Source organism: Choloepus didactylus, chromosome 4 (genome assembly GCF_015220235.1).
Source record: "Choloepus didactylus isolate mChoDid1 chromosome 4, mChoDid1.pri, whole genome shotgun sequence".
Classification (NCBI taxonomy): Eukaryota; Metazoa; Chordata; class Mammalia; order Pilosa; family Megalonychidae; genus Choloepus; species Choloepus didactylus.
Genome location: NC_051310.1, coordinates 188594809 through 188616536, shown reverse-complemented (window position 1 = coordinate 188616536; position 21728 = coordinate 188594809). Strand labels below are relative to the sequence as shown.

The 21728-nt window shown below is 38.2% G+C and overlaps 1 protein-coding gene across 1 annotated transcript in view; it reads right to left on the bottom strand.

Annotated features, from left to right (window-relative positions):
• LOC119532495 (zinc finger protein 596-like) overlaps positions 1 to 21179 on the bottom strand; it is a 45157-nt gene extending 23978 nt beyond the window's left edge. Inside the window, exons 1-2 of the mRNA XM_037834971.1 lie at positions 21095 to 21179; positions 18178 to 18224 (exon numbers count right to left, since the gene is read on the bottom strand). Of these exons, the coding sequence (XP_037690899.1) occupies positions 18178 to 18198 (21 nt within the window). The 5' untranslated portion in view covers positions 18199 to 18224; positions 21095 to 21179. The remainder of the gene's footprint in view (positions 1 to 18177; positions 18225 to 21094) is intronic.
• Positions 21180 to 21728: the final 549 nt, after the last annotated feature.

Here is a 21728-nt window from a genome sequence, read left to right as displayed (position 1 = left end):
CAAATGTATGACAATGCAATTAGAAGTTAATAATAGAGGGGCATATAGGGAAGAACTATTATACCTATTACAAACTATATACTACAGTTAGTAGTATTTCAACATTTTTTCATAAACAGTAACAAATGTACTGTATCAATACTAGGAGTCAACAATTGAGGGGGGTTCATTAGGGATAGGAGAGGTTTAGAGTTTCCTTTTCTTTTTTTCTTTTTTCACTTTTCACTTTATTTCTTGTTTGGAGTAATGAAAAGTTTCTAAAAATTGAACAAAAATTAAATGTGATGGATGCACAGCTGTATGAGGGTACCCAGGGGCAAGTGATTGTACACTTTGGATCTTTGGATAATTGTATGGTATCTGAACAATCTCAATAAAAATGAAAAAAAAAAAAAATATGCATTCTGATCAATGGTAACCACAAAGAAAATATCTAAAAAATCTACAAAAGAAATGAGAATTGATTCTAACTGGTCCACTAAAAATGATCAACTAAATACAAAAGGAGGCAGTAATTAAAGAATTGAGTAACAAAAATGTATAAAACTTACAGAAACCAAATAGCAAAATGGCAGAAGTCCTGAATTATCAGGAGCTAATTGAAAGGTAAATATCTTAAACTTCCCAAAGAGCATAAATTTGCAGAATGTATAAAAAAGCATGACCCAATTATACAATTATCCCTTCCACATCATGACTTTCCCTAATGCAGTTTCAGTATATCACAGGTCAGTAGAAGAAATTAAATTGGAATTCTGGGGTAGTTTCATGGAAGCTACAGATGAAACATGAAGGCCACCAGAAAACAAAGACAATGCTTAGAAACTCAGAAATGCAAAAGATATGTGTATAGAATTGTATATTATCAATATGTTTTATCTTTTAATACCAATAAGTTTTTGTAAACATAAAAGAAAAAAATTCAGACTCCTTCTCCAGTATGAAAGGAGGACCAAAAAATTTTATGTGGGTTTTCCAGACTATGGGGGCACCTCATCCCCAACCCTGTGATATGAAAGGGATAACTGTATTCTGCTTACAAGAGACACACCTTAAATTCAAAGATACTTGTAGGTTAGAAGTGGAAGGATGATGCAGATGGAAGAAGATAGCAGCATAGATAGGAGTGGAAGTTAGTCCTCCTGGAGCAACTAAAAAACAACCAGGAACAACTAGTGAATGATCTGGAATAACTGCCTGGGGACAACCGTGACTGTGCATACATTGGCAACAATGTGGGTTGGGAGGAATGCCTGAGATCATAGTGTGAAATCTGTGAGTAGAAACAAGCTGGGAGCCCCTCCCCAATGGCAGCCAAAACTGCAAAGCCTTGCTGTGACAGAGACCAGCAATGTCTGAACAAGGGAATATAGCTCAGTTCAGCTCCAACTGGAGTTTTAATTGGCAAATGTTGACTGCTTAATGTGAGTGGCAAATCCCAAAAAGCAGACAGAGGCTTTTAGTGATGACTGAACTTGAAGAGCTAGAGGACCTCTGTTTCCCAGGAGGTGGAGCCCAGAGAACCAGGTGCTATCTCTGGCTGATGGGTGAACCTGGGGTCCATGGACTGACCCTGAAATGGGGCTTTCTGTCCCCCTTTCTCTCTCTCAACCTAAGCAGCTCAGCAGAGAAAGCCTCAGCCATTTTCAGTATTCAGTGCTTTGCAGTGGAGAAGGCCTCAGACATTTTCATTTCCCAGCACTTAGACCCAGACAAGGGTGGAGACAGCAGACTCAGAGAGACAAATATCCTATTTAAATGCAAATGAACACTCCCTGGGGGTGTATCTCCCTAAGAGGAAAGAGGTGGTGCCCAGCTCTACTACCAGCCTTCCATTCAGAACCAGACCCCAGGGCATGGGGGAAAACAATCAAACCAGAAACAACTTAAGCTGACAAATAAAGAGGCCACACCTACTTATACCAGTTGGGAGTGATGGGCTGAAATGCACTAGCTGCTAGGCATGTTAGGAAAAGCACAGCAACTTGAGGCATCACAGGGTGTGTCAACCCTGTAAGACACACTACAGGGAAATCTGGAGCTGAATACTTCCTCCTTCAGCCACAGTTGTACTGTGGGCAACCAATTGTACACTTTGGATCTTTGGATAATTGTATGGTATGCGAACAACCTCAATAAATAATAATAACAAATTAAAAGTGGAAGGATGGAAAAATATTCCATGAATACAATAAACAAAAGAGTGATGATGGCTAAATTATCAGTAGACAAAAGAGACTTAAGGGAGGAGATAAGATGGCAGCATAGAGAGGAGTGAAAGACTGTTAGTCTCCCCCAGAACAATTCATAAATGACCAAAAAACTAGTAAATAACCTGGAATAGCTGTGAAGAGACAAACGTGACTGTCAACTCATCATCCACCAACCTGAATTGGGAGGAATGCCTGAGATCACAACATAAAATCTGTAAGTAAAAACTGCAGACCTTCAGTGAAAGCTGAGAGGTGAGAGCCCCTCCCTCATGGAAGCCTCATGGTGCTAGAGAGCAGCACTCTCCAAACAAGTGAGTATACCTCAGCCCAGCTCAAACTGGGGTTCTAATGTTAACTGTTCAATACAGCCAGTGAATCCCCAAAAAGCAGACAGAGGCTTTTGGTGACAACTGATCTTGGGGGACTCAGGGGATATATCTGTCTCAGAATGGGGACCCCAGAGGATCAGGTACTATCTCTGGCTGATGGATGAATCTGGAGCTTTCTGTCCCTTTCTCTCTCTGTGGAGAAAGCCTCAGCCATTTTCAGCCCACAGTGCTTTACAGTAAAGAAGGCCTCAGCCATTTTAAAATTGCAGCACTTTGATCAGCAAAGTCAGAGAAACAAAGAACTTATTGATATGCAAATGACCTCTCTCGGGGGGCATAGCTTCCCAAGAGGAAAGGGAGAGGCCCAGCTCTACTGCCTGCCTTACCAGAACTAGACTCCATAGCCTGGGGAAGGAGAGCCACAGGCCACACCCTCTTACACCAGCTGGTGACAGGCTGACAGGTGCACCTGCCAGGCAGGAAAGCACAGGTGTGTCAATCCTCTAAGAAAAACCATCAGGGAAATTGGATACTGAAATATTTCCTCCTTCTGTGACCTGAGCCTGTTCTCACTGGGAAAACCTGATTTGGGTGGCCTAGGAGGCCAGATGCGTAGACAACAGAAAACTAAAACTTACACTAAGAAAAATGAAGTTATGGCCCAGTCAAAGGAACAAATGTACACTTCAACTGAAATACAGGAATTTAAACAACCAATGCTAAATCAATTCAAAAAGTTTAGAGAAGTTTTGCAAAAGAGATAGAGGCTATAAAGAAAATACTGGGCATACATAAGGCAGAAATTGAAAGTTCAAAAAAACAACTAGCACAATCTATGGAAATGAAAGGCACAACACAAGAGATGAAAGACACAATGGAAACAAACAACAGCAGATCTCAAGAGGCAGAAGAAAACACTCAGGAACTGGAGAACAAAACACCTGAAAGCCTACACACAAAGGAGTAGATGGAGGAAAGAATGCAAAAATATCAGCAACATCTCTGGGAACTTAAGGATGAAACAAAGTATAAGAATGTATATATCATTGGTGTCACAGAAGGAGAAAAGAAGGGAAAAGGGGCAGAAGAAAAATAGAGAAAATAATCAATGAAAATTTCCCATCTCTTATGAAAGACATAAAATTACAGATCCAAGAAGTGCAGCGTACTCCAAACAGAATAGATCTGATTAGGCCTACACCAAGACACTGAATAATCAGATTATCAAATACCAAAGGCAAAGAAAGAATCCTGAAAGCAGCAAGAGAAAAGCAATCCATCACATACAAAGGAAGCTTAATAAGACTATGTGCAGATCTCTCAGCAGAAACCATGGAGGCAAGAAGGAAGCAGTGTGATATATTTAAGATACTGAAAGAGAAAAACTGCCAACCAAGAATACTATATGCAGCAAACCTGTCCTTCAAATATGAGGGAGAGCTCAAAATATTTTCTGACAAACAGACAATGAGAGACTTTGTGAACAAGACACCCACCCTACAGGAAATAATAAAGGGAGCACTACAGAGTGATAGGAGAAGACAGGAGTTCATGGTTTGGAACACAATGTTGGGAGGTGGTAACACAGCAAAGTAAGTACACTGAACAAAGATCAATATGAATACAGTTGAGAGAGAAAGGTTGGAAACATGTGAGACACCAGAAGAAAGGAGGAAAGATAAAGACTTGGACTGTGTAAATTGGTGAAATCTAGAGTGTTCAACAATTGAGATAAAATGTAAAAGTATGTTCTTTTATGAGGGAGAGCAAGCAAATGTCAACCTTGCAAGGTGTTAAAAATGGGGAGGCATTGGGGGAGGGATGCAATCAACATAAACTAGAGACTGTAACTAACAGAATCATTGTATTATGCTTCCTTTAATGTAACAAAGGTGATATACCAAGGTGAATGCAGATAAGAGGGGGAATAGGGGAGGCATGTTAGACACTTGACATTGGTGGTGTTGTCTGACTCTCTACCTTGATTTAAGGTTATTTTTCCTTTTGCTGCTTCCTATCTGTCATTTCTTTTCCTCTTTCTTTTGCCTCTCTAACTTCTTTGACTCTCCTTCCTGCCTTGTGGAAGAAATGTAGATGCCCTTATATAGATAATGGTGGAGGTGGTGAACACATAAATATGTGACCATACAGAGAACCAATGATTGTTTACTTAGGATGGAACATAAGGTATGTGAACAAAACCATCTTAAAAAAAAATGAGTTGATGACAAAACCTCAAGAGCAATATCCTGAGTGAAATAAGCCAGACACATGAGGATAAATATAGCAGGTTCTCACTAATAGGAACTAATTATAGTGTGTAAACTATTAGACATGAAATATAAGGTACCAAGATATAGGATGAGGCTTAAGAATGGTGAGCGGTTACTAGTATGAGCAGAATGTTCAACTAGGATGAACTTAAGTGTTTGGAAATGAACAAAGTGTCAGTAGAAAGATGTCAGAATAACTAACAGTGCCAAATGGTGCATGAGTGAAGTAGAAAGGGGAAGCTCAGAGCCATATATGTCACAAGAAGGAAAGTTGGAGGTCAAAAGATGGGAAAGTATAAAACTGAATCCTCCCAGAGGAGTGAAACTCCCTGGCAATATGGAATATGACTCCTGGGTAGGAATGCAGACCTGGCATCGTGGGATGGAGAACATCTCCTTGACCAAAAGAGGGAAGTGAAAGGAAATGAAATAAGTTGCAGTGGCAGAGAAATTCCAAAAGGAGCCAAGAGGTCACTCTGGTGGGCACTCTTATGCACAATATAGACAACCCTTTTCAGGTTTTAATGATTTTGGGTAGCTGGTGGTAGATACCTGAAACTATCAAACTAAAACCCAGAACCCATGAATCTTGAAGACAATTGTATAAAAATGTAGCTTATGAGGGGTGACAATGGAATTGGAAAGCCATAAGGACCACAATCCCCTTTGTCTAGTTTATGGATGGATGAGTAGAGAAATGGGGGAAAGAAACAAACAAACAGACAAAGGCACCCAGTGTTCTTTTTTACTTTAATTGCTCTTTTTCACTTTAATTATTATTCTTATTTTTGTGTGTGTGGTAATGAAGGCATCAGGGATTGATTTTGGTGATGAATGTACAACTATGTAATGGTACTGTGAACAATCGAATGTACTATTTGTTTTGTATGACTGCGTGGTATGTGAATATATCTCAATGAAATGAATAGAAAAAAACTGAATCCTATGGTGGGCAATGTCCATGATTAACTATACAAGTATTAGAAATCTCTTCCATGAACCAGAACAAATGTATGACAATACAATTAGAAGTTAATAATAGAGAGGCATATAGGGAAGAAATATATACCTACTGCAAACTATATACTACAGTTAGTAGTATTTCAATGTTCTTTCATAAACAGTAACAAATGTACTATACCAACTCAACAATTGAGGGGGGTTGGTTAGGGATATGGGAGGATTTGAGTTTCCTTTTTTTTTTTTCTTTTTTCATCTTTCACTTCATTTCTTGTCTGGAGTAATAAAAAAGTTCTAAAAATTGAACAAAATTAAGTGTGGTGATGGATGCACAGCTGTATGAGGGTCCCAGGAGCAACTGATTGTATACTTTGGATCTTTGGATAATTGCATGGTATTTGAACAATCTCAATAAAAATTTTAAAAAATAAAAAATAAAAAAGAGACTTAAAGTCAAATATCCCTAGACTTAAAGGGGCAATAACAAAAGCTAACTAGAATAGTAAACTGAGAGTATTAAAATGTGGAATAGAGAGTACCTAGAGAAAGAGGGAAGCTAGAGAAGGGGGAGCAGTATCTAATATGTACAGAATTTTTAATGAGCTTGAACTTAAATGTTTGGAAACAAAGGTGAGGGTAGCTTGTTACTGGGATTATAAATAACAGTGCTGTATTGTAGGTCAATTTGGTTGAAAGGGGTTGTTTAGAGTCACATAAGTCACCAATTAACATTACAAATATAAACAAGTTCTTGCATAAACTAATAAAATGTATGACATACAAAGAGTAAATAATAGAGTGGCTTATGAGGAAAAATTACTGATTGGAAGCCACAGACTATAGTTAACAGTAATACCTTAATATTCCTTAATCAACAGTAACAAGTATACCAAAGCAATACTAGGGGTCAATAATGGGGGGGGTGAGTATAAGGGATATGGGATGTTTGAAGTCTTCTTTTTTTTATAACTATCTGATATTTTTTTCTTTTTGGACCATTGAAAATGGTCTAAAATTGACTGATGATTGCACAACTAGGTGATGATATTGCAACATTCACAGACTTTTGGGAGAAACAGGTAGTTCTATATTAATAGAAGACTTCAGTATATCGCTTTCAAAAATGTCTAGCACATTCACACTGAAAGCCAATAAGAAAGAGAGGATGTGAATAATACTATGTACCAACTAGATGTAGAAGACATATACAGATGTATATAAGATATAGAGAGAGTGTGAGAAATATGTAACATAAATCTGCTTGAAAATGACAGAGAAAATACACTTCTTAAGTGCACAAGGATCATTCCCCAGGATAGACTATAAGTCATGAAACAAGTCTCAATAAATTTTAAAAGATTGAAAACATATAAAGTATTTTAACTGATCACAATGAAATAATGCTAAAAGTCAATAAGAGAGAACTTGAAATTTCACAAATATGTGGATATTAAACAATACACTCTTAAGGAACCAATGGGTCAAAGAAGAAATCACCAGAACATTTAGAAATATCTGGAGATCTGGAGATGCATGAGATGAAAATACAAAATACTAAACTTACGACAAAGAAACAAAAAGAGAGGACACAAATAACAAAATTCATTTGTACTTAAAGGGGGACTATTACTGCTGACTTTACAGAAATAAAAGGGATTATAAGGGGAGAAACTAAGATGGCAGCTAGGTGAGACAGGGCAAAGGAACACCTCTGTGGAAAACACTAGATAAGGACCAGAGAGTGACCCAGAATACCGGTTACAGCGATGCACTAGCTGGACAAGATCTGCTAGTTCCCAGGGGCTGCATAGTGGGTGAAACTGGGAGTCTGCATTCTGGAATGAGTGAGTAAGCTGGCTGGAAGTCCCACAGTCATGCAGCAATCTAGGGAAGCCAGGGTTTGGCATCTGGAGACTGACGGGCCCTTTTAATAAAAAGAAAAAAAAGGGAAAATCCCAGGAGCAGCTGCAGCTGCGATTGTGGGAACAACACAGTAAAACATAGCAAGAGGGGGCTGGGCCAGCCTCTCGGTGTCTGGCCTGGAAGATAGCCCACTGAAGATATCCCTGGGGCCAGGGGAATGGAGGGGAGAGCCAGAAGCTGAAAGAAACCCTGCAGCTAGCAGCTCGCTCCCAGGAGGGCTGGATAAACTCCTGCCTGGGGCCATGCCCACAGCCCAGAGTCCCACCAGTTGTTCTGGAGCTGGGAGGGAGGAACTGTGCAAGGAGGGAGGTGTGGGGCTGCCCCGTTCAGCCATTTTTGCATCAGGCTGAAAGCAAGCCAGCATGGCAAGGTGGCCTGGGGCTACCCTTGAGGGATGGTGTGCACTGGTGACATAGCATGGCATTCCCTCAGCAGAGGTCTTGGAGGATCACAGCTGGGTGGGGGGACCCACTCAGAGAGCCCAGAGACACTTTGCCAAGTCCAGTGGTTTGTGGGACAGTGAGAGAGAGGGGCTGGGGCTTAAATGAAATGAAGGCTTGGACTCTTGCGGTGGCCTTGAATCTCCAGGAACTGGGGGGATTTGAATATTGAGTCTGTCCTTCCTCCCTGGCCACCCGTACAAATGCCCCACATTCAGGGCAGATAGCTCCAGCAGCACACCCAGGCTGAGTTCTCCAGCTGGACCCCACAAAAGTCATTTCCCCACACACCATGGAGTCAAGTTGGAGAACTGACTTGAGAGGTATAGGTGATTTACAGATGTCATCTGCTGGTTAGTTAGAGAAAGTGCACGTAACCAAACTGTGTTTCTGAAAAATTAGATAGGTTTTTTTTACAAACTGAAAGAACCCTGTTGGACAGAGCAAATGCCAAGAATCCAAAAACAACAGAAAATCTCAATGCATATGATAAAACCAGATGACATGGAGAATCCAAACCCACCCACACAAATCAAGCTATGAGAAGAAACAAAGTTCCTCACAGAATTAATCAAAGAAATACAATAGAGGAATGAAAACATGGAAAAGGATTTAAAGGGCATCAAGAAGACCATAGCACAGGATATAGGTAACATAAAGAAGACCCTAGAAGAGCATAAAGAAGACATTGCAAGAGTAAATTAAAAAAATAGAAGATCTTATGGAAATAAAAGAAACTGTTGGCCAAATTAAAAAGACTCTGGATATTCACAATACAAGACTAGAGGAAGCTGAACAACATCTCAGTGTTCTAGAAGTCCACAGAACAGAAAATGAAAGAACAAAAGAAAGAATGGAGACAAAAATCAAAAAAAAATTGAAATGGATCTCAGGGATATGATAGGTAAAATAAAACATCCAAACTTAAGACTCATTGGTGTCCCAGAAGGGGAAGAGAAGGGTACAGGTCTATAAAGAGTATTCAAAGAAATTGTTGGGGAAAACTTCCCCAACCTTATACACAATATAAATACACAAAGCATAAATGTCCAGCAAACTCCAAATAGAATAAATCCAAATAAACCCACCCCAAGACATATTCTAATCAGACTCAAATACTGAAGGGAAGGAGCAAGTTCTGAAAGCAGCAAGAGAATAGCAATTCACCACATACAAAGGAAACAACATAGGACTAAGTTGTGACTACTCAGTGGCCAACATGGAGGTGAGACGGCAGTGGCATGACATATTTAAAATTCTGACAAAGAAAAATTTCCAATCAGGAATACTTTATCCAGCAAAACACTCCTTCAAATTTGAGAGAGACCTTAAATTTTTCACAAACAAATGCTGAGAGACTTTGCCAATAAAAGACCTGCCCTACTTCAGATTGTAAAGGGAGACCTACCAACAGAGAAACAACAGAAAGGAGAAAGAGATATAGAGAATTTTAACAGAAATATATAGTACCTTACATCCCAAAGCACCAGGACATTCATTTTTCTCTAGTGATCACGGATCTTTCTCCAGAAGGGACCATAAGCTGGGGCATAAAACAAGCCTCAAGAAATTAAAAAAAAAAAAAAAAAATTGAATATACTCAAAGCACATTCTCCAACTACAATGGAATGCAAATTGAAATCAATAATTTTTGAACTGTAACTCCACTATTTACTTCCTACATGATATAAATTACACAAACTCTAATGACAAATCAGTGGTTTTGAACTCAATGTAAAATTTGTATTTTTAGACAACTATATAAAGGTGGGGGAATGGAGAAGTATAGGAACATAGTTTATGTGTCCTATTGAAGTGAAAGTGGTATCAAGGAAAAACAAGATTGATACAGATTTAAGAGGTTAGTTTTAACCCCCACAGCAAACACAAAGAAATTATCAGAGAATATAACCATAGAGATGAAATGTAGAGTTTGGGTTAAGAGAAATGGGGGAAGGTGCAATGGGAGTTAAGAAATGAGGGTGGAGCTGCTGTTTGAGGTGAAGGGAAATTTCTAGTAACGTATGGTGGGAAAGAGCACTACAACATTCTAAAGGTGATTAATCCCACTAATGGAAGGCTAGGGAGGGGGTGGAATGGGAAGATTTAGGCTGTATATATGTTTCCATGACTGAAAAAAAAATAAGAAAAGACAGTCTAAATAGATGATGATTGAATGCCAAGGATGAATTTGGAATGGATTGGAGGATAGAGGACAGGTGGCTCAAAGGGACACAGTTGAGTCATAAAGTAAAGGAAATATAGAATGTAAGCTTTGTATCATTGTTGAGTCTCTTGTACTTCATAGCTGTGCTTAATGGGGTTGCATAAAAGAATGTTCTTGTTCATGGGAAGTGTATACGTGAATTATAGTGTATGTTCAAGGATGTGTGCAGCTAGCTCTCATATGTTCAGAAGACAGAGCAACAGATGATGGATGATAGATAGGGAAGGAGGGAGGGAGGGAAAGAAATAGCGATGTCACAGCATGTTAAGGTTGGTGGATTGATCTATCAGGGGTGGGGGGGTCAGGGTATGATGGAATTCTTTGTATGGGGTTAGTATTGTTTTTGCAACTGTTCCTATAACTTTGAATTTATTTCAAAATAAAAAAAGGGATTGTAAGAGAATATTAAGAACTGCTGTACACTAACAAATTAGATAACTTAAATGAAATTGACAAATGTTGAGAAACACACAAATTGAGTAAACTGACTCAAGAAGAAATAGATGATCTCAAAAGACCAAGAACAATTAAGTACTATATCAGTTATCAAAAATTCTCTGATGCAGCAAAGTCCAGGACAATATGGTTTCAAAGGCAATTTAAGTAGAATTTCTCCAAAGATACAAATAGCCAATAGCACATGAAAAAATATTCAACATTATTGGTTATCAGAGAAATTCAAATCAAAACCACAATGAAATACCACTTTGCATCCACTAGGTGGCTATTACTAACCAAGTGAAAAAGAGTAAATGATGAAGAAACAGAGAAAAAGGAATTCTGATATTCTTGCTAATGGCATTGTAAAATGGTACAGACACTGTGGAAACCAGTTTGGCAGTTCCATAGAAAATTGAAAATAGAATTCCCATATGACCCAGCAATCCCACTTCTTGGTATATACTCAAAAGAACTGAAAGCAGGGACTCAGATAGATATTTTACACCAATGTTTACAGCAGCACTGATCAAAGTAGACAAAAAGTGGAAGCAACCCAAGTGTCCATTGTTATGGTTTGTTAATGCTGCCATTGTGCAAAATACCAGAAATGGATTGGCTTTTATAAAGGGGGTTCATTTGATTACAAATTTACTGTCTGAAGGCCATGAAAATTTCCAAATTAAGGCTTCAACATGAGTATATCTTCACCAAAGGAAGGCCAATGACATATGGAAAACCTCATAGCTGGCAAGGCACATGGCTAGCATCTGCTGATCTGGGTTGTGTTCCAGCTCCTCTCTCAGCTCCTGTGCATTCTTCAAAATGTTGCTCTTGGGGCATTTTGTCCTCTCTTAGCTTCTCTGGAGCAAGCACTGAGCTAGCACCTCCAAAGTGTCAGCAAAAGTCTGCTTTCAGTGGCCATCTCCAAAATGTCTCTCATCTGGTCTATGGTCCTTCTGTTTGTGGGCTCTTTTATAGGGCTCCACTGACTGAATCAAGACCCATCCTGAATGGATGGGGCCCATTTCTCCATGGAAATAATTTAATCAAATGTTTAACCTATGGTTGAAAAACTCTATTGCAGTTTTCCAATCTAACAATAATAAGTTTACCCCATAAAATTGCATTAAAGGACATGGCTTTTTCTGGGGGACATAACATATCCAAACTGGCACATCCATTAACAGATGAATGAGCAAACAAAAAGTAGTAGACACACAATGGAATATTATTCATCCAAAAAGTGAATGAAGTTCTGAGACATACCACCACATGGATGAACCATGAAGAAAACATGTCATGTAAAATAAGCTGAACACAAAATGACAAATATTGTATGAACTTCTTTATATGAAATAACTAAACAAAGGAGATTTCATAAAGAACAAAGGCTGTTATGTTACCAAATTATGATACGTTAGCAAAGGCTAGAAGGGAGAAGAAGGAGAAGGAGTTATTTAATGGGTACAGAGTTTCTGCTGGAGGTGATGAAAAAGTTGGGGTAATGGATATTGGTGATGGTAGCACAATATCATGAAAGTAATTGATCACATTGAAATGTCCACTTGAACATGGTTAAATGGGAAATTTTGAGAAGAATAAATGGTACCACAAGAACAGTTCTTTTTAAAACTCAGTAACATATAGCACCTCACACTCATGTGAATGGCTACTATTTAAAAGAAACAGAATAAATATTGGGAAAGGTGCAGAAAAGTAGAAACACTTGTACACTGTTGGTGGGAATATACAATAATACAACCACTATGGAAATCATTTTGGAGGTTTCTCAAAAAGTTAATCATAGAACTATAATCTGGCATTCTATTTCCCAAAAGAATGGAAGAGCAGGAATTTGAACAGATAGTTGTACAGAGTAGTATCCATAGCAATGTTTCCATAATAGTAAAAAGATGGAAACATAACCCAAGTATCCATCAACTGAGAAGTAGATAAAAAAATGTGGTAATGCATACAATGGATTATTATTCAGCTGTAAAAAGAATGAAGTCCTGGCACATGCTACCACATGGATGAACTACAAGACATCACATTAAAGAAATGTCAGGCACATAGACATATTGCATGATTTCATTCATTTGAAATATCTAGAATAAGCAAGTTCACAGACAGTAGAATACAGCTTACCTGGTGTAGGATAGAGGGGCAATGGGGAGTTAATGAATAATGGGTACAAGTTTTATGCTTAGGGTGATGGGAAAGTTCTGGTAATAGATGGTGGTGAGCATAGTCCAACTTTGTCAATGTAATTAATCCCAGTGAATGGTATACTTAGTAGTGGTTGAGAAAGCAATGTATGTGTTGTATATATGTTTCCACAATTTAAAAAAAAAGAGCAACAAAAGAATCAATGATATTTAAATGCAATACATGAAACTAGATGGGATCAAATAATGGAGAAAAGACTCAAAAGATCTTATTGGGACATATGAAAAATTGGAATACAGAATTTGCCTCATAATATTAAATGTGTTTATCTTGTTAGCTGTACATAAGGCAGTCACATTAGTGAATATCCTCATTCCTAGGACATGTACATGGAAGAACTGTGTTCAAGGAGCATGGTATATCCAAACTACTCTCAATTGTTTAGGAGGAAGGGAGGGAGGGAGGGAGGAAGAAAGGAAGAAAGAAGGAATACCAAATGTAAAAAATGGTAGATCAGGATATGAGAAGCAGGGGCATACATTAGTATTCTTTATTTGTGCAACTGTCCCTTAAGTTGTAACTTTCAATAATGTTAAAGAAAAAAGTGAAATGAGAAAGGAATTAAAATGGTACATGGCAAAATATCAATTAAAATATTAATGGAGGAAATAAATAATCAAATATACATATAGAAAACAAACAAAATGGAAGTTTAAAGTCTTTCATTGTAAGTAATTTTATCCATTATGCCAAGCTCTCCTCCAATTATTTAATACTTTTTCATTTAAAGTAATTACTTAATTAGAACAGAAATTCACATAATGGATAAAAGATGATGTCACATTTATTACCCATAAGAGACCCACTTCAGATTGAAAGGCCCAGAGAGATTGAAAATGAAAGAATGGAAAACACTGAGATACTACATGCAAATCATAAGCAAAAATAAGTTAGCCTTTCAAGAGTAATGGACAAAATTAAAACAGACATAGTTACAAAAGATAAAGATCTATATCATATATCTATAAAAGGATTGTGCCGGTTTGAGTGTATTGTGTCCCCCAAATGCCATTATCTTTGTGGTCTTGTGTGGGGCAGAAATTTTGGTGCTGGTTGGATTTGCTTGGAATGTGCCCCACCCAGCTGTGGGAGATAATTTTGATGAGATGTTCCCATGGAGGCATGGCTCCACCCATTCAGGGTGGGCCTTGATCAGTGGAGCTATATAAAAGAGCTGACTCAAAGAGAGGGAAGTGAGTGCAGCTGTGAGTGGCATTTTGAGGAGGAGCAAGCTTGCTGGAGAGGAACATCCTGGGAGAAAGCTGTTTTGAGCTCAGAGCTTTGGAGCAGACGCCGGCTGCCTTCCTAGCTAGCAGAGGTTTTCCGGATGCCATTGGCCATCCTTCGGTGAAGGTACCCAATTGCTGAGGTGTTACCTTGGATGCTTTGTGGCCTTAAGACTGTAACTGTGTAGCAAAATAAACCCCCATTTTATAAAAGCCTATCCATCTCTGGTGTTTTGCATTCTGCAGCATTAGCAAACTAGGACATATTTTGGTACTGGAGAAGTGGGGTGCTTTTGCTGCTGAGTTTGCAAATACCAAACATGTTGGAACAGCTTTTTAAATGGATAAGGGGAAGATTCTGGAAGAATTGTGAGGAGCTTGATAGAAATGGCCAAAACTGCTTTAAAGAGACTGTTTATGGGAATATGGACTCTAAAGATACTTCTGATGAGGAATTGAGCAGAAATGATGAATATCTTGTTGCAAACTGGAAGGAAGGTGATCCTTGTTTTAAAGTGGCAGAAAATTTGGCAAAATTGAGTCCTGGTGTCAGATGGAAGGAAGAATTTAAAAGTGGCAACCTGGAATACTTAGCTGAGAAGATCTCCAGACTACGTGTGGAGGATATATCCTGGCTTCTCCTTGCAGATTATAGTAAAATGCAAGCAGAAAGGATTTGTGAAAAGTCCTATTGTCTGATGGCTTTGACCCCAGAGTGCTTCATGCAAAGCCAATGGAATTTTTGCAAGATCTTTATAGACAGAGCCATTGCTGGTCTGGACTGGAGGAGACAGACAAGGAAAAAATTAAAGGAAAAATCTCTTCAAAGACAGAGCCATGGAGGTTGAGGTCTGGAGTCAGGAGGTCTCAGGCTGGGAGAGTGGAACAGCCCACATGCATGGAAAGGGTGAGTTTGCCCTGAAGGTTGAGGGCGGACCTTCCGCCTCGATGCTCAGGAAATGTCCTGCCACCCCAAGCCCCAAAGAGGGTGGAGCACATTTCCAGGGAATTGGGGAGAGCCTGGCTGCCACCACACTGTTCTGAAGGGGTTGAGCGTGTGCCCCAGAGATGGAAGGGAATCCAGGAGCTGCCCCGATGTTTGAGGAGGGTGGGGCCGAGAAGGTGGTCTCCCCAATGTGTGGATATGTTGGAGCACTCACCCAAGCTTTTGGAGAGGAAAGGGCTGCTGAAAAGTTCCTTAGGAAGGGTTAGACTCCTGATCTCTCAAGCCCCAAGGATGCAACATTGTTCTGTAAATGACTCTCAGACTTTGAAATCTAATGGAGTTTGTCCTGTGGGTTTTAGGAACTGTTTTGCTCCTGTTAACCCTGTTTTCCTTACTGTTTCTCCTTATAGCAATGGAAATATTTATCCTGTGAATGTCTCTCCTTTGTATATTGGAAGCATATAACTTGTTCTAAGTTCACAGATCCACAGCTAGAGGAGTATTATGCCTTAGGACTGACCATGCCTATAATTGATTTTGATGGGATTTTGTACATAACTTTTGTTATTGAAATGATTTAAGTTTTTCTGATATTGTGATGAAATGAATGTATTTTGTGTTTGGAAAAATAATGTCATTTTGGGGTCCAGGGGGTGGAATGTGCCGGTTTCAGTGAATTGTGTCCCCCAAATGCCATTATCTTTGTGGTCTTGTGTGGGGCAGAAATTTTGGTGCTGGTTGGATTTACTTGGAATGTGCCCCACCCAGCTGTGGGAGATAATTTTGATGAGATGTTCCCATGGAGGCATGGCCCTGCCCATTCAGGGTGGGCCTTGATCAGTGGAGCTATATAAATGAGCTGACTCAAGGAGAGGGAAGTCAGTGCAGCTGTGAGTGGCGTTTTGAGGAGGAACAAGCTTGCTGGAGAGGAACATCCTGGGAGAAAGCCGTTTTGAGGCCAGAGCTTTGGAGCAGACGCCGGCTGCCTTCCTAGCTAGCAGAGGTTTTCCGGACACCATTGGCCATCCTTCGGTGAAGGTACCCAATTGCTGAGGTGTTACCTTGGATGCTTTGTGGCCTTAAGACTGTAACTGTAGTGAAATAAACCCCTGTTTTATAAAAGCTTATCCATCTCTGGTGTTTTGCATTCTGCGGCATTAGCAAACTAGAACAAGGCCCAATCTACCAAGAACAAATAAAGATTGTAAACATATGTAAGGAATAACAAAGCACCAAAATATATGGAGGGAAAAAATGACAGATTTGAAGGGAGAAATAGTTCTACCATAATAGTTGGAGAGTACAATTTACCACTTTCACAAATGAATAGGAAAACTAGACCTATTACTAATAAGGAAATAAAGGAATTGAACAATACTATAAACCTACTAGTTCCAGTAGAATATTCATTCTTCTCAAGTGCATGTGGAACATTCCCAGAATAGACCATATGTTACCCATATGTAAAAACACTGAATTCATAAGTATCTTTTTTGACCAAAGTAGAATAAAACTAGAAATAAATAACAGAAGGGAAATTGGAAAGTTCCACAAATATATAGAAATTGAACTACACACTCAATCAACCAATGGGTCACAGATTAAATCATGAGGGAAATTAGAAAACAGTTTGAGATATACAGAATTGAAAACATAACATAACTTACAGGATTCACTGAAAACATTGCTTATAGAGAAATTTATAGCCATAATCACCTAATTAAAAAAGAATAACCATTCCAAATCAATAACAGCACTTTATATCTTAAGGAAATACAAAAAGACCAAAATAAACCCACAGTTGGCAAAAGAAACTAGTTTAGAGCAAAGATGAATTAGAGAATAGAAAAACAATAAATCAATACAACAAAAAGTTGGTATTTTGAAAAGACTAACAAAATTAAGCTAGACTGCTCAAGAATAAAGGAAAGAAGAATCAATTCACTAAAGTTGGCAGTGAAAATGATGACATTTCTAACAACCTTACAAAAATAAAATGTGTTTTGAAAGAACACCATAAGCAATTGTGCCTCAATAGATTAGATATCTTTGACAAGATGGACCAATTCCTAGAAACACACCTTGTCTGTTTATAAAGTTTACTCTTAAAAATTCACTGTTCTGAAAAAAACAACAACATTCCAGTGCACATTTTTTAAAAGCAGGTATTTTAGGTAATCATGTATTCTATTTTTTATGTTACTCATGCTTCAATGTTACTCTTTGTCTTTCTAGTCTAGCCATTATGCAACATTCTTAATGGAAGTCATGATCTAAGTCAAGCCTATGTCAGGGAACATAACTACATATGCAAACAAAATAATTGTCTGCCCTGTGGTTTTACATTTAGATTAGAAGAGACAATTCAAAGTAAAAATGAAAATGTTAACTTGTCTACATAGTAGCAAAGGACTTCTTTTGCTGAAGTGGGAAAACCTCTTGGAAAGAAAATATATCTTAGCTAAAACCTTAATGATCTAACTGGGGAAAATCTTAGAAAATATGCTTGGGAAAAAAATTGGTTTAATGGAAAAAATTACAAAATCCCAGCAACAACTGACTGCTCTTTGCAGAATCTGAGAGAGGAATTGCTGCAGGCAACTGGGTTGAACTTGGACTGCAGAGAGAGGCAGAAAAAAGCATTCGGGGCCTGAAGACAATTGTAAGCCCTACAGTTCTTGTTCTAAGGACAGTTTGAACCTATCAACAAAGTTAAAGGAAAATGTCACAAAGAGATATCTGTGTCCAAGAGAGCACTTTAGGTTTTGGATGCACTGATGTAAGGACTAGAAAGTTACATCAAGAAAAAAATTAGGAAGGTATTGGTGTATTTTAAATATTCAAAGATGGTTGCCCACAAGACTTGAAACAAGTGAGACCTGTGACATAGCATGTAATTAGAAAATGAAATCAGGAATAATCTAATCCTTAGTCCTTAAATCCCACCTAGATCAAGTACAGATGACTTACTTGGTGCTGGATTTGAATCATGTTGCAGGGGATCCCACCAGTGCAATCTGGAAAAAGTTGACCATTAAAGAATAACAGATGAAAACACATTGAATAAAATTAATACATGCTATAACATAAACAGGGAGCAAGCAAGCCCTTTGAAAGGCAGAAAGCCAAACAAAATATATGAGCAGTGTTGGAAATGGAAAAAATAACCATTTGGCAACCATTAGCATGTTGGTTGATTCAGGAGAGAGGATGGTGGGTAGAGGACAGATGGAGACCACCATATTGACATATTCTCAGATTGTCTTCATAAAATGTCATTCATTGCAAAGTGAAAGCATGTTTTTGCATGTAGAGAGATCTGATATAAATTTCTTCAGGATATCAACTTCACATCACCAGTGAGTGAGGGAAGTGGATCTCTTATCCCTTCTAATGGGCTGCACTGAGAAAAGCATAGCTTCAAGCTGGGTTCTTACTGGGAAGATAGGTTCTAAATCTCAAAAAGAAACACTGGGCAGACCAGGAGTCATTTATGCTCTTAAATTTGTCAAAGATATGAAAATGAAAGAACCTCTCAGGAGGAGCACCATATTGAATTTGACTCAAAAAATGGATATTTTTGAGACTGTGAAGGGTGGAACAATGGGAAAAAGTTGAAGGGGTCTGAGTGGGATTACAGCATTGAAGCAAAGTTGACTTTCTGATTTGGAGTTTTCTAGGAAAGTTGCCTTGTTCTATAGATAAATTCATTGCAGTATTTTAATGAAATGTTTGTTAGTGACCAAGTGTGGTAAAATTAACAATTGGAGAATTTTAGTGAAGGGATCAGGAATTCTTTGTACCAACTCTTGCAATTTTTATAGGTTTGCTATTATTTCAAAATAAATTAGTTTTAAAAAATGCCCATGTTACTACCATGCCACTAAAGTATTCAGAGGTCAAATCTACCTAAATGCAATTCCACCAAAATTTTGAAAGCATTTGACCTTTTAAGTGTCTGAATGTTATTAAGGAGGAAATGTGTCATTATTATATCAATAGTATTATGTCTTTGGTGGCCTGAATGATTTGGGCTGTTTGTAGAAACAGAGAGGTATTTGTATTCCAGTTTCTCACAGAAACTCCTTCCTCTGCTTCATGTTTTCTATACTGACTGGCCTTTACTCCAGGTTGAGAGCCATCAAGAAGGGCATGTATTATATAACTCCCTTCTCCAAGTCAGGGTCATAGTACTCCAGAATTTCTTGTGCTCACTATGGCTTCAAGAGGTGGCTCAGGCCTCAGTTCAGATTTTTTGTACTTGCCTTTCTTTTGTCTGTGTGTGCATGTGTGTTTCAGGGGTCATCTATCTTTCCTCTTCAGGAATCTTTTAGGAGATATTAGTGAATATTAGAAATTAATACTAGAAATATTAGTAATTAGTGATATTAGTGAATATCAAGTTTCCTACTAAAAATACATTTTATGTGACTTATTAGCAAGAGGATTTACTGAACCAAGAGAAAGTAGTTAATAAATATCAACAAAAATCCTCACAATATATAAAGGTGGATGGTTATTAGGCCTTGCTCCCCCCTTCAGTGTATTTCATTAATGTAACATTTAACTAGACATATGAATACATCTTCAAATTAGAAAATAGGGAAAGAGAAAAGCAAAGAAAGTGAAAATGGTTCATCACCATTTGAAATATTATTACAGGAAATAGGCATATAGAAAATGATGAGATTGTAGACCTACTCATTTCACCTTCCCATGGAAATATACAAAATTAAACAAGGTGCTGTCAGAGTTTAAATATTCCATGGGAGAAATTTACTTTCAATGAATACATCTGATTTACAATAAACAGCCTATATACAGCTCTTCAATAAACTGATAATTTAAGTCCTGCACAAATTTCATCTTAAGTAGTTTTAAGCAGTATGCAATACTAGTTATTGAAAATCACAATCCTGATTTGAACATCAAAAACTGATTTCTGTCCATGCATGGATTTTACTTGGTGCAAAATTATCTTAACTTGGAGGTAGCATATCTTGTAAGATGTACATAGCAAACAACAAACCAATTTAAAGTATACAATTAAGGGGCATTTAAGACATTCTCATGCTGTGCAAGTTTCATCTCTTTTGATCAATCTATCTGTATAAATAATATAGTATCAGCCACACTAAAACAAAAGACATTTCAGCAAGCTAAACTTAAAAGTAATTTAAGATCCTCACTAGGTCATGAGAAATTGCACATGACAATTTTTTCATTTGAAAACAAGAAAAATTTTAAAAGTATATTTCAAAACCTACTCAAAAGTTTGCTTTTATTAAAGCCAGGAAAAGTAAAATTATTATAAATGTTGGAATTTGGGGTAAATAACATTTAAAACTAATGTTGGGAGTTGTATTACCCGTACTTGTAAACTTCAACTTTTTTCAACTATGTAAGCGGTCCAGAAATAATGAATCAATAAAATACATAATAAAGGTGTATACTTAGGAGCACCATTTACCCTTTCACCTCAGGCTCTGATATGGCTCAGCCAGGACTAGTCTACCCCACAACTGCTGCACTGGAAGCTTGAAATATTTTGCATATCCCTTTCGGTATTGTAGATGCTTTCCCCCTCTCAGAATCTCTACCCGGATTGTCTCCAATAAGAATTCTGATTCTTTAAGAAGTAGCACAGCATGCCAGATTTTGACTTGGCAATGGCCTCAACGAGCAGATACTTTGGTAAAACACCTGTTACTAAAATATTACCTGAAAGAGCAGAGAAAGAACTACATGGGAACAGGGCAGAAAATGAAGGTTCTGTGCTCACTATTTCAGAAAAACAAAAAGAAAAACAAAAACAAACTACAAACGCTTGGAAGAACTGCAACAAACTTCCCTCCTCAGCATCAGGCCTGGATAGGGGGCTACTTACTCACGTGGATGAAGCCCGAATACACCCAGAGCCTTAGGCGCCTCCTCCGTGGGTTCTGCGCGAGTGAAGCGCTTGTCCTGCCTGCCGAGGCGGCAGCTTGGAAATGAACAAGGAGGAATTTCTGGCCGGCTTTAGTCAGCAAATGCAGTTTCGCGCGCCCTCTGCCGGCAGGAGGTCCACAGCTCAGGAAGTTTCTGGCCGTGCTTGGTGGTAAAAATGCGCCCCCTCCCCCACTGTCTGAATCACAGAGATTGTGTTCAGACTGTTCAATGCCAGTACGCGGAGCATGGTATTCGCTTGAGCAGTGAAAGAAATCAAAATGCTCCTCAAGTAAGATTTTTGAAACATTCCAATGATCAATTCTATCCTCTCTTCTCTCTTCATTCCATCACTGTACTATGCTCTGACCAATTTTTCAGATTTATGATATTTCTTTCATTTCTGCCCCTGTAATGTCAGTGTACATACTATCATCCGGATTTTATTTCTGAGATTTTACATCTATATACTTGTGTGTTATGTAAGGATGAATACAAATTATAAAATGAGAAAGCCTTTATACTTTCTGTTGAATGCAAGGGAAGAGACTGTCTTCTCCCTCCCATCTCTCTGAGAGTTTACTTTAGAAAATTCA